The following is a 13,114-nucleotide window of genomic DNA, read 5'->3' as shown; positions in this document are numbered from 1 at the left end:
AAAATTGACAACTTAATGGCTGAAAGAGAAGTTGTTTGTTGCAGTGAACCTGCTGGGAGAATGCCATTTCTAAATCCCCAAAGTATTGGGCATAAGAGTCTATTAATTATTGCCAAGATCATAATAAACATTAATCTCCTTCCTTCTTTGCCATCTTCCCGGTAGCAATAGTTGTCAAAAGGTATGGCAGCTCCTTTGCTCACTACATCCAGTGAGGTCTCTCACTGATGGCTGTTCTTTAGGGTATTTGGGGTGAAACAAACAACCTCTGCCTCAGAAATATAAGCAGTTTGACTCCTGGGGTTATTAGTAGGGTGAATGTGTATTTGAGGGATTGGCTGCCTTTATGGCCGTTTGAGCTTTGGTTGCCGTGGGGCTGTTGTATTTTATTTTCTGTTTTGCTTCTGTTGTCTTTCTTTTCTTCCTTTGTTTTTCTCTTTTAAGCCTCCAGGCCTTTAATAAAATCAGTATCTTTCAACCCCCCAAAAAAAAGAGGATTCCATGTTGCTGTTCCTTTCTGCTGGCTCAACGTTAAGACAGCAGCTAGGGCTAGTGTCTTTGGTTCGGAGCATCAACAAACAGAATGGTCAAAAGCCTATTAGAGTCACTATTGAAGTTGCAAGGACACAATCAACATGGAAGAAGAAATGCAGAGTCAAGAGGGGCAAAAAAGGTTGGAGCAGACCTTCATTGCATGATGCATTAAGCGAAGCTGCAACAGATTCAGAAGCAGGAGCAGGGAGCATCTGTATTAAAATGTTAGCAAGTATAGACAACAATGAAGCAGGAGCGAGTGCGAAAGCCTGAAGCATGATTCAATGCAGGAGCAACACCTGGGGGAAAAAGGTTGATGCAACTAAGAGCGTAGACCATGCAACAGATCTCCAATGTGATTGAAGAATGAGGCTGGTATGCTTAACTTGGGTTCCCCTTAAGGATTGACCTCTTTATGCAGGGAGTCAACATATCAAGTCGAAGGCTCTAAAGGACAAAGGGGAAGGCTCAGAAGGACGTAGGCAGAGGTAGTAAGAAAGACTTCAGGACCCATGGTTTAATTGAGGATATGGCCCGTGACAGAGTGGAATGGCGGAACAGTATTTGTGTAACTGACCCCAATTGTCGGAATAAGGGTCATATGATGATGATCCACAGATTCACCAGATTTTTTTTTAACATTGGATATATATTAACAAAACCGGCCAAAGCCAAAATTTACAAATATACACCAAAACAAAAAATTACAACTTTAGCCAACTCTCCAAGAAATGATCAACTTCCTTTGAAAAAAACGCCCATTCCATAACATTACATTTAGCCATGTTAAACACCTTTGAGACCTGCCCTGACCGATTCCTAAAGCATCGACTATTCCTCTCCAACCATAAGAACCAAATCTCCGCGAATAAGCAAAGCCACTACAATTTTATTGACCTTTTTTCAAAAACTCCTCCATGCCACATAAAGAAAACTGCCCAATAGAACACAGCAAAACCAAAGCTATTCAGAATAGTTTGAAGAAACCTTCCCAAATAGCTCTTGCAAAAGCACAATAAATAAACAAATGATCTACCAATTCCTCATCTTGCATACACATCAGACATGCATATAGGAGAATCATCTTTCACTTACGAAGATTGTCCATTGTTAGAACTTTGTTATGACCAACTAGTCATGCCAAAGCAACAACCATTGGCGGAGCACCATACCGCAAAACATAAGCTGACTGACTGATTTCCTAGCTCCGCTAAGCATCCTGAAAAAAAAGCTAACTGAGAATTTTATGGACTTTTCTTTATCCCAAATCGATGAATCCAGTTCACTTAACACCTGTCGCACCTTAAAGAGTAGCTTTTGCAAATTTATGAAATCCACAAACTCAACATCATCCAAATTATGTCTACACGGCGGGGACCAAATAACTTCCTCGCCCTGCATGCTAAAACAGTTAGCCACCCATACATTTGACTCAACTGATACCCTAGCTAACCTAGGAAAGACCTCAATCAACTTTTGATCCCCTACCCAAACATCCTCCCAAAACCTTCTTCTTTTTTACCATTACCTAACAAGAGACTTATCCCTTCCCACACCCTACTTTTTATTGGTGCCACAAACTTCCAAATAAAGGAGGCTCCATATAACAACGAAGCCTAGGTCCACCATCCCCCCTCTTCAAACCCATATTTCCTACCCACCACCTCCCTCCATAAACTACCCTCTTCCACCCCAAAGCTCCAGACCCACTTCCCTAACAACGCTAAATTCATTTCCTCCACTCCTTGCCAAACAAACTTCCTTCTAATTTTTTTCCAATTTATCCACCACTGATTTCGGATATTTGAAAAGAGACCAAGTAAATCGGAAGATTAGACATTGCCAAATTAATCAAATTCAACCTGCCTGCCAACTTCTCCAATGAGGGTTTTAAAAAAAAAAACTTTCAACCACTTTATTCCAAAGATGTTTTGCCGGCTTACCCAAACATAACGGAATACCCAAAGACAGAGATGAAAATGAACCTTCCAACACCCGAATATGTTAGTGAACGATCTTACCTTTTCCCTTGAGATGCCAAACCCAAATAACTCACTCTTGCAAATATTTTCTAACCCGAGACCACTTCAAAAAAAAATATAATCATTCAAAGGTTATCCACCATTGTTTCATCTGCCTCACACAACAGAAGCGTCTCATCCACGTGCTGAATATGATAGATTTGGAAATCCAAGTTGTGTATGCTAAAACCTCTCAGAAGAACCACCTCTGAAGCTTTACAAATCATTCTACACAATGCTTCCATAACCATCACGAATAAATATGGTGACAGCGGATCCCCTTGTCTCAATCCTCTAAAAGATGAGAGAAGAATCCATTCGAGAAACCGTTTACTAATATCGAGAATTTAGCTGACCGAACATACACTCGAATCCAGGCTTTCCATTTGACACCACACCCCAAGCAACCTAACATGTAGTCGAGAAAATCTCAATCCACATGATCGTAGCCTTTTTCTATACCTAATTTCCATACCACTCCTTTTGAACCTCTTTTGGTGCTTTCATTAATACATTCATGCACTAGTAGCAACTAACTCCGACACAATAGAACCTTTTTCATAAAATTCATTCACATAGCCAATCACATCCTTTTTTACCATCTCCGAAATTTTTTGACAAAATGCTATTGGAAATCCGTCCAAACCAGGTGCTTTATCACTATTCACCACCCAAATCGGCAATTGCATTCTTAACTTCAAAAGCTTGTTCTAAAGATTTTGCCACCTCATTTGACATCATATCAGATGGAAAATTATCTAACTTCAGTCTAAGCCAGCTTTCCTTCAACAATAGCTTCTCATAGAAATTAACTATTGCCACACAAACTTTGACTTTGCCTTCCATTCTACCCTCCACCACAACTGATTTTATCTTGTCCACTCTTGCTCGAGCCCGCATGAAAAAATTGTGTTCTTATCTCCTTTCAACCAAAGGGCCCAGGATCACTATCTCCATTTTATCTCCTCCCTCGACCTTGCATTATACTTGGCACTATATATTTCTCTCCAACCTTTATCTTCTTCTGATAACTCACCATTTTCATCTAAAATATCAAGCCTTTGAATATCTTGCAATAGCCTAATCGACTCATCTTCTCTACTTTTCAAGACCTCCTTTTCCACACATTAATTTTATTCTTTAACTAACATCTTTAACTTCTAGAACTAAGAAAGGCACAAAGACAACCAAAGTTTTTGAAGAACCTAATATAAGAATAAGTAGAAATTGCCCTAGTACTAGGCCCACATGTGCTGATTTCCTTTTGGGAAGCTACACCTATTGCTACTATAAGGTTTAGAGTTTCCTAAGTGGCTTGAATATATTGATATTGTATCAAAGACCACAAAGGCTTATAAATTTCAATGCAAGATCCTCTTTTTTCCTTCTGCCAACATTCTTCCCCCACATTCTTTTATTTGTTTATCATTAGGGTCTCGGACCATTGGCCTTATGCATTAAGGGTAGAAAAGAGGATGTTTTGTGCTTGCTGATGATTTGTCTAGGGATGTATTTTGGGCATCATGCTTAGTAATCTGATTTTTATCTGGTAATAAACATTTTCAGGGAAAAAATTTGGTGATGTGATTTTTATTTGATGATTTGTGTCTTGAGCAAGGAGAATATCATAATTTGCATTTTGCTGGGGACTCCTCTGGTTGTTCCATCCAGTGGTTCTATTTGTTGTTCTATGGTTTGGTGGGATCCATCCCGTGACTTGAGTTCAGTGAGTAGTGCTGGACACATGTGAATTTGGGCGAAATGGTAAGTTCTTATCATTTAAAAACAATGGAAGGACTGCTCTATCTGCATGATTAAAGATGAAAATACATTAAGTTAAAAATTATGGAACTGTCCTAAATAATATGCACAGAAAATGCTTTCAATTTTCAAAAGCTGCATCTGAAGAGAAGACCACAATGACTGGAAAAGATGAAGTTATTGAAGGCTTCAGCTACACCCTTGGCCTGTTCTAGAACCACGAGTCCATGACTCCTACAGTTCAGTCAACAAGGCTAGTCTTCCCATCCTATCAACACGAGAAACACATAACCAATCAAAACTCCATATAAGAACTTCTAAAATAAAGTCAAACGTGAAATACGAAGGACTGGGTGTTTTCTAGGTCTTCACACGTGTCATCCCTCCAAACAAAACCAAATTGGATTTCAACAAACAAACAAACAAAGGAATGAGAATAACTCATGCTAGAATGACCAGCCCTTTTCAAGAGAGATTAGTTCAGCCTAGACTAGCAGAAATGGCATCTCCAATCTGAATCACCATTTTTTCAGTCTAAAACTATTAAATTTAACGCCCAAGATGATAGGATCTTGATTCCAATCAAACCAGTTGACACCAGTTTGCCCTCCCCCAACTTTTGCACTTGTGATATTTATTATGAATTGAGAAACTTCACAGAATGAGCATGCATCAAATTACAAACCCACTTCAATCTTGAAAAAGAAAAGGAAAGGAAAGAAAAGACAAAAGACGAAAACAACAACAACAACAAAAACAAAAAATAAACAACTTAAGAAACATGAATCAGATCTACTGTTTATGGATTAACAGTCTTGATATTGGATTGTGCTTAGTACGGGACAATTATACTTAGAAAACACTCAAAAAGATTAATGGATACAAATATTCTGGAGAAGCCGACTGACTAATGCATGTTCAAGGGAATAGCCAGTCAATTCACAATGATCATCCCAAGTTCAATCAATCACAACAAGCCTCCAAAATCTCTCCATGTTCCCGTGAAGGAACAAATTAGCTTATCTTTGGCTTGAAATAATTCCTAAGAAATAGCAGGAAAAGAAGAGAAATAAGTCACCTTCAGTTCATCACGTTTCCGAGACTTTAACTGTGAAAGCTGTGTCTCTGCATCATGCAGACGGTCCTGAAGTACTTTCTTGTCAGCAGAGAGTTTACTGATTTCTTCATCTCGCTCTGATCGAAGCCATTCAAGTTGATTCTCAACTTCTTGTATCTGTTCAGTGAGCTCCTTCTTTTCCCGAGCAAAACGGTCCATATCAGCTCTCATCTCAGACTGCATTTTTCGAAGTGTCAACATGAAGTATTGCCACAGAAAGAACAGCATAGATTAGGCATTTCACTGCCTATCTCAGCAGCTAAGCTACCTAGTTATTTGCATATGCCATCACATCATGTCAGACACAATACAATATGGATACTGTTAGCAGATACGGGATAACTATAGTATTAAATAAAATCATACCATACCCTGAAAACCCAATAATTCTTTTATATTGTTAACCCAATAATCTTCTTATATTGTTGTCCTATTGTAAAAAGCTTGTCAACGGGTCAGGTTCAGAGCATGGATCTTGGTGTTCCCGTATCGACCAAGGGAATCGAATTCATGTCCCATCAGATGCAGGATCCAAACCTGACAGGATTCAGGTAAACCATTGGGTATACAATCAGGTCTTAAGGATGGGTAGGATCTTCCAATCTGGGAGATCTCTGTGGTGTGGTCCTTCATGATGAGGCCAATCAGACTGATCACAAAACTATGGGCTCAACTCACACAAATGGAGGTCCATCTGTGCCCCATGAGACCAACGGTCTGCATCATAGAACCTTGTCCATGGACTGCACTCATACAAACTGAGATCCGACGACAACAATGACAACGATGATGACAAAGGAGGAACCATGTTCATGGGCCCCACTCATAGAAATGAGACCCGATGACACAAAAATGACAACGATGATGGCAGAGGAGGAACCATGTTCATAGGCCCCACTCATAGAAATGAGATCCGATGACACAAAAATGACAACGATGATGATGTAGGAGGAGATTAAGGACTTAATAGCATCTGGCCATCTACCGTCCAAAGAGTTGGTGACGACAATCAGTGTTTTAAATATCAACGATATTAGCCGATATATCTTGTATCCCACCTTTGCGATACGAAACACACAAGTAGTACAATATATCCCACATGTTTGATCCTGTGAGCATTTTCGATTTTTGACCCTTTTTTTTCTTCTGTAAATCATGTTAAATTAGTGTCAAATTGTTACAAATCCATGATTTTTCATGTTTTACATGAAAAATCACGGATTGGGAGCTTTAATTTCGAGATTTGGAGGAGATGGGCCGGGTTGCGGAAAATTGAAAAAAATTAAAAAAAATCAATTTCTCATAAATCAGTTGCAATCTGTGTCCAAACATAAAATCAAACATATATGTAACCTGATCTAGTGATTCTTCTTTTGCTTTTGAATGTATTTCTTGTGATCCCACACTTCTTCTTACATTTATAAATTATACGAATAGACTTTGAATATGCTTGCATCAATTCAGTTAGACAACGCATAGCTTAGTATCCCATACAAAGAAAATCTATTATATGCACTTGTTTTTTTTTAATGTTTTGAATTATAAGTGTGTATTGATGTCTTTTTTAACAATCACTGAAGTTTCATTGAAAAATTCATCCAATTTTCCAATGTTTCCCCGTGTTTCCAACAACAACGATACATTACACGATACAACCAATATATCCCATGTGATAACCGATACGTATTCATATCCCAAGGGTGCGATACGTAACGCAATACCAATATTTCGAACACTGACGACAATGACAACGAGCGACCATCCTTAAGGAAAGTGGAGAGAAAGGGTCGTGGATCGCATTATTTGGGATCAATGTCATTGTCAGATCACCACTTTCTCTAAAAGCTTGAGCCATTAGAGGATGGCGTATCAATGTATATCAAAGGACTTTAACACTCCCTGCACATGCGGGGTGGTACTCCACACGAGAACATACTGGACAAGGGTGGAAGGACTCTCACACCATAAACAGGCTGGACTTATTTTTCCTGGCCCCCCATGGAAGAATATATTATCGAGGCATATTTGTTGCTCCCAAGATTTGAACACAAGACCTTCCGATCTGATACCATGTCAGATCACCACTTTCTCTAAAAGCTCGAGCCATTAGAGGATGGCGCATCAATGTATATCGAGGGACTTTAACAGTTATCAAATGCGATTTCATACGCTCATATGCAATCAGAAATCTGATTGTTGGGACCTTCTTCTTTTATTTCTTCTTTGCACTATCATCATTTTGGCATACTATTCCTCCCATATCTTTTATAGTTTCATACTTTCATTTCTTATTCATTTCATTTAGTATAGGATCTCTCTCTCTCTCTCTCTCTCTCTCTCTCTCTCTCTCTCTCTCTCTCACACACACACATCTTTACATTTACAAGTGTACGAGAATCATGTCTTCTTCTTCCCATTCTTCTTTTTGAAACCCAAGTTGAATGACCCGGGTTGGAAGTACAGGCACCATCATAGTACTACCAAAAAGGCTCACATGGTCTGTGAGTTATGCAGGGTTGTACGTGCTGATGGCATTGCAAGGCACAAGCAACACCTTGCACACACGCCGGAATTAAATACAAGAGCATATCCCAATATTACTCCAAAAATCCAAAAGAAAATCATGGAGTACATGGATATAGACAATCAATAAGAAAACATGACAGTGTTGTACTTTGAGAAGAGTCATGGAACAAGAAGCATAAGAGAATATATATGTGGTTAATATAGATGAACCTAATCCTACCCCCCTACGTCGACCGGGCAGTCTAGACCACTGGCTCCGAAAAGAGCTCGTGGGCATGAGCCTATGGATGGATGGTGTAAATCACATCCCAAGGATGTGGTCAACCAAATGAATAAAAGTAAAGGACCCACACAAACCACCTTGGAAAATTGATGCAAGCAAAAAGATAGAAAAATCACGATTCAATATATCACTAAAAGTTGTACCAAGCTGGTTTTGCTTTCAACACTGTTAAGTTCAAAAGCTTGAAGGTTATAGTGGAAGCAATAGGTCAATTTGGATATGAGTTTAAATCTCCTTCATATCACGAAGTGAGGGAAACATGTCTCAAAACCAATGTTATTTAAAAAAAAAAAAAGTTTCATAGCCGAATATAAAGAATCGTGGAAAATCTATGGTTGTACTCTTATGGTCGACGGATAGACCGATAAATCCCAATCGGACTCTAATTAACTTTCTAGTGAACTGGGACCATGTTTCTGTAGAGATGCATTAGCCCATTCCCATACAACTGATTATTTGTTCAAATTATTAGATAGTATAATTGAGGAAGTACAAGAGAAATATATTGTCCAAGTTTTCACGGACAACGTAGCCTCATATATAGCCATCAATTGCCTTATTATGGAAAAGAGGAGTCGTTTATTTTAGACCTCTTGTGCGGCACATTGTATAGATCTTATGATAGAAGATAAAAGTAAGTTGTATATTAAAGTGATTGCTAAGGCTAAGACAATCATAGTCTTTATGTACAAACATGCCCTTCCTCTCCATCATATGAGAAAACACATTCAATGTAACTTGCTTCGTCCAGTCGTCACCCGTTTCGCAACAACTTTCTTCACACTACAAAAATTGATTCAAAGAAAATTGAGCTTAAAAGCTTTGTAGTGTCGGCCAACTAGAACAATGGGTCTTACTTAAAGAAGGCTGAAAGGAAGCTAGTCCAACAAACCATTCTTTCGCAATCCTTTTGAACACAAGTGCTAAAGACAATAAAATCGTTGGAACCCTTAATGTATTTTAATTGGTGGATGGAAATAAGAAGCCACAAATGGGTTACATTTATGATGCAATGGAGATGGCTAAAAACAAAATTATGGATCACTTCAACTATAAAGAATGTGATTACAAGCCCATTTTAGATTTTATAGATAGGAGATATGGCAACCAAATGTCATCTCCATTGTATTTGGCTATCTCCATCCTTAATTTGGTCGTATTATTTGCTTTCGCTGATCGAATAGATGCAAAAGCGACGCATATGGTTGGCTTTCTTGATATCTTGGAAAGAATGGTTCCAGATAAAGAAGAACAATATAGGATTTCAGCTCCTCTATTGGACTTTTACATGAATAGTAGGTATTTTCTCAAGAGATATGGTCATTAGGCATAGGACAATAAAATTATTAAGGATGAATGTCCTAGCGACTCGGTCCAACTTAGAAATAGTTTTTAAAATGTATAAAGTCTAACCTACTTCAACCGTTATTTCAGCTGACTAGTGGGCTGCCTATGAAGTGGACCCGAACAAGAAGGATCCACCACTAAAGAAGTTGGCCACAAAGAATCATGGACTCGTATGTTCTGCTAACAATTGCAAGCGTAGCTAAAGCACGTTCAAGGCGGTAAGTTTGGCAATTCACTCCTTAATGTTGAATTTAGTCTTAAATCTTAGGGAATTAAAAGTAACGTCCATAAGCCATCGCTAATGCACTTTCTTTAATGCAGATTCACAAAAGAAGAAGAAAAAAAAAAAAAAAAGAATCATCTTGAATAAAAGAAGCTCAACGACGTGACCTTTGTCTAATACAACCAGAAGCTACGAGAACGATTTTAGGCTAGGCAAGAAAAGCCTAGTTTCTATCATCCTATCTGCCTAGATGATTTAGATGCAAATAGTGAGTGGCTCTTAGAGACAAAAGACCCGGTCTTTGCAGGTGATGACCTAACATGGGCCCAAGTCAAAGATGCCACATTCATATCGACACTTGGAGAAAGTACTTCCACTCGAAGGCAGAGAAGAGGGAGGCCAAGCAGTAACGGTTAGGTGGTGGACGAGATAGAGGTGATTAAATGAGAGAGAGAGAGAGAGAGAGAGATTATCAAGATCAACCATTAGATGTGGATGAAGTACTAGTACGAACAGATGATGAAGAAATGAAAGACGATAAAGTATACGTCGAAGAAGGAGACGACAGTGGTGATCAGATGCCACAATGACAACTAGATCAATGTATACGGAATTAGTGTATTATTATATTAGTATTTGGTATTTAGTATTTACTATGTTAGTATGTTTATTTTTTATATTTCATTATATTGTCAGTTGTGTCTTTTTTTTTAATTGTATTTGTACATTAAGTTGTAACTTGAAACTTGAAAGTTTCAGTTATCAATAAAATGTTCATGTTCGAAGTTTTTAATAATTAACTAGCTTGTTGATTTTTTTTAATTTATGTGCATATAATATAAGTAATTAAATATATAACTAAATGAAACACTCAAAGTTCCAAATGAACCTGAAATGAGTAAAATAAGTTATCCAATCACTTATGGAAATTTCCCTAATTAAAAAAATATATATACATTTTTTCAATTTTTCCTCTTATTTTTCATTTTTTTTTTTTTGAAAAAATTTTAATATATATATATATATATATATATATATATATATATATATATATATATATATATATATATATATATATATATATATATATATATATATCCGATCACATATGCACACAGCATATAGGGTCACACACAATCGTAGATGCGATTTGATAACATTGTTTGGTATAGAAGCTAGGATTGTACGCTGATATTAATATAACACAATATGATATATTCAGGTACCCACTGAGGTACCTGAGCTGTCCCCATTCAGAATCAGGTCTAAATTAAAGGACCAGACACAACCTGATTATTAATTGAACCTAGTTTTTTGAACCAAAACCATTGAAGTAAGGTCACGTACCTCGTACCCACTGATATGAATACCCTTTAACAACTCTAGTAAAGACCATAAAGCTAAATATGAATCACATATTAAGAATGGGATGCTAATGTCTGTGTGTGTCCTGGAATTCGTGAAATAGAGAGTTGTATCCCTATTCCTGTCCATCTCCATATCAGTATCCATATTTGGGTATCATCCTCATTCACTGAAATGCAATGTGAGGTACCTTAAGGCGGTTACTAGTTGCCTCTGATTCACTGATCCGTTGGGATAAAATAGCCTTTTCTCTAGCCATATTGGAAACTTCATTTTGCCTTTCCTCACGAGCACGATTATTTTCATCTTCACTAGCACATAACTGATGCCACAGGGCTGCACGATCGATATTCACAAGTATAGCAACCTCCCTCATCATGCTCAGAACTGGCCTTGCAATTCCCTCTTCGTGAACTAGGAATGCCAAAATATCCAAATCCAAGTCTGCCTCACAACACTTATCAGTGGTACTGGTGGCCCGTTCAACAAGTCCTTTCAACATCCTTACATGAGAACCCTCATCAGAATGCATTTTAAACAATATAGCATACAGCATCTTCACGAAATCCTGCACTAGGGAGTCTTTAGAGGAGGCCAGTGCCTCGGCAAAACCAAGAACTGGAGCAAAATCATCTTCTTGGACCGGCAACGAATCATTGAATTTTCCTTCTGCAACGATATCCATATTTCGAGAGTTATCAGCAACAGATCTGCAATTAATATTTGACCTTTTAGAACGACGCCATTCCAAAACCATGGCCACTGATTGGGCCCCAAAAGTCCCTCGTGCAATAGCTCTCTCGAAAGCCTGTGAAGCTTCAACAGCAAGGGAAGGTATAGATAGCATCTCTATCAGTATAAAAATATCAGACATATGATGGCCTGCAGATGTTACATGCTCTTCAGCCCCATGTAATGCTTCAGTGCTAAGCCCATTTGCTCCAAAAGAAAAGAGGCCACACGATATTTTTATACAATTGCCATAAGGCTCACAATCAGAATCTAAATCTTTTAGCATGGCTTCAGCAACGTCCACCTGAGTACTGAGAGTGTTGCTAAGAGCGTCTAACACACAAGGTGACACTAGGGCACCCAAACTTTTCAGCCTGGCCCGAACTGCTCTAACCTACAATAGAAAAGTAATAACAAATTATGTATTAAAAAAATGCAAAGACTCCCATGAAATTATTCGCAAATGAACTTAAAGGCGTCATGGAAAAAGACATTTAATTCAAAATTTCATAGTGGCCTGCATGCGTACTGCTTGAGGAAGACGTTGGCATTGGGATGCAGCCTTAAAAACAAAATTCATGGCTGATGCAAGCAGCTCATCTTTGGAATCAATCAACAGTTTGAAAGCTTGGAATAAAACACGTTCCCAAACCTCACTGCCAAACTCCAGCTGACTAAGTGCACCCAAAACCTGACGAACAAATAATTCTTTCAGTTAACATAAGATGGATAAAGAGGACAAAATAACCCCCAAAAAAAATGCATACAGAACCATTGATAATCAATACTGAAGTTTCTCCCCGTTGGAAATAATAAGCTCAGAATTTGATAGGAGATCATTCCCACTAAGCTTCACATGTAACCAACAGCAAAGAAATATCTTACAGGTAATCGCAGTGCAGGTTCGGCATCCGGCTTCTGCAGACAATCAAGAAGTGCACAAGCAGCAAGTGGATGTTCTGAATGATCAACTAATTTTGGTACAAGAGCAACTAGATCTGGCTGAAGATGCATTGGAGCTTTATCCAGTACAAGAGCAATCTTTTGTGCAGACTGAGGCATTCGCCTCGGCTCTGGGCAACCTTGCGGAACCGCACCATCAAGGGCTCTCAGTGAATTCACAATCAATCCCAGGAGCTCCTCAGACTGCTCTGGCCACTTGGTCTGAAGATACAGTATCTCATTATGTTATAACCAAATAATAC

General features: G+C 38.3%; 1 protein-coding gene across 2 annotated transcripts in view; it reads right to left on the bottom strand.

Annotated features, from left to right (window-relative positions):
* Positions 1-13,114, bottom strand: part of LOC131258357 (uncharacterized) — a 55,755-nt gene that overhangs the window by 22,696 nt on the left and 19,945 nt on the right. For both annotated transcript variants that reach the window (XM_058259627.1, XM_058259628.1), the window contains exons 5-8: positions 12,795-13,073; positions 12,439-12,600; positions 11,368-12,303; positions 5,395-5,610 (exon numbers count right to left, since the gene is read on the bottom strand). In XM_058259627.1, the coding sequence (XP_058115610.1) occupies positions 5,395-5,610; positions 11,368-12,303; positions 12,439-12,600; positions 12,795-13,073 (1,593 nt within the window). The remainder of the gene's footprint in view (positions 1-5,394; positions 5,611-11,367; positions 12,304-12,438; positions 12,601-12,794; positions 13,074-13,114) is intronic.

The sequence above is a fragment of the Magnolia sinica genome, chromosome 10 (genome assembly GCF_029962835.1).
Source record: "Magnolia sinica isolate HGM2019 chromosome 10, MsV1, whole genome shotgun sequence".
NCBI lineage: Eukaryota > Viridiplantae > Streptophyta > Magnoliopsida > Magnoliales > Magnoliaceae > Magnolia > Magnolia sinica.
The sequence above is the reverse complement of the archived record's forward strand: the minus strand, read 5'-3'. Positions and strand labels throughout refer to the sequence as shown.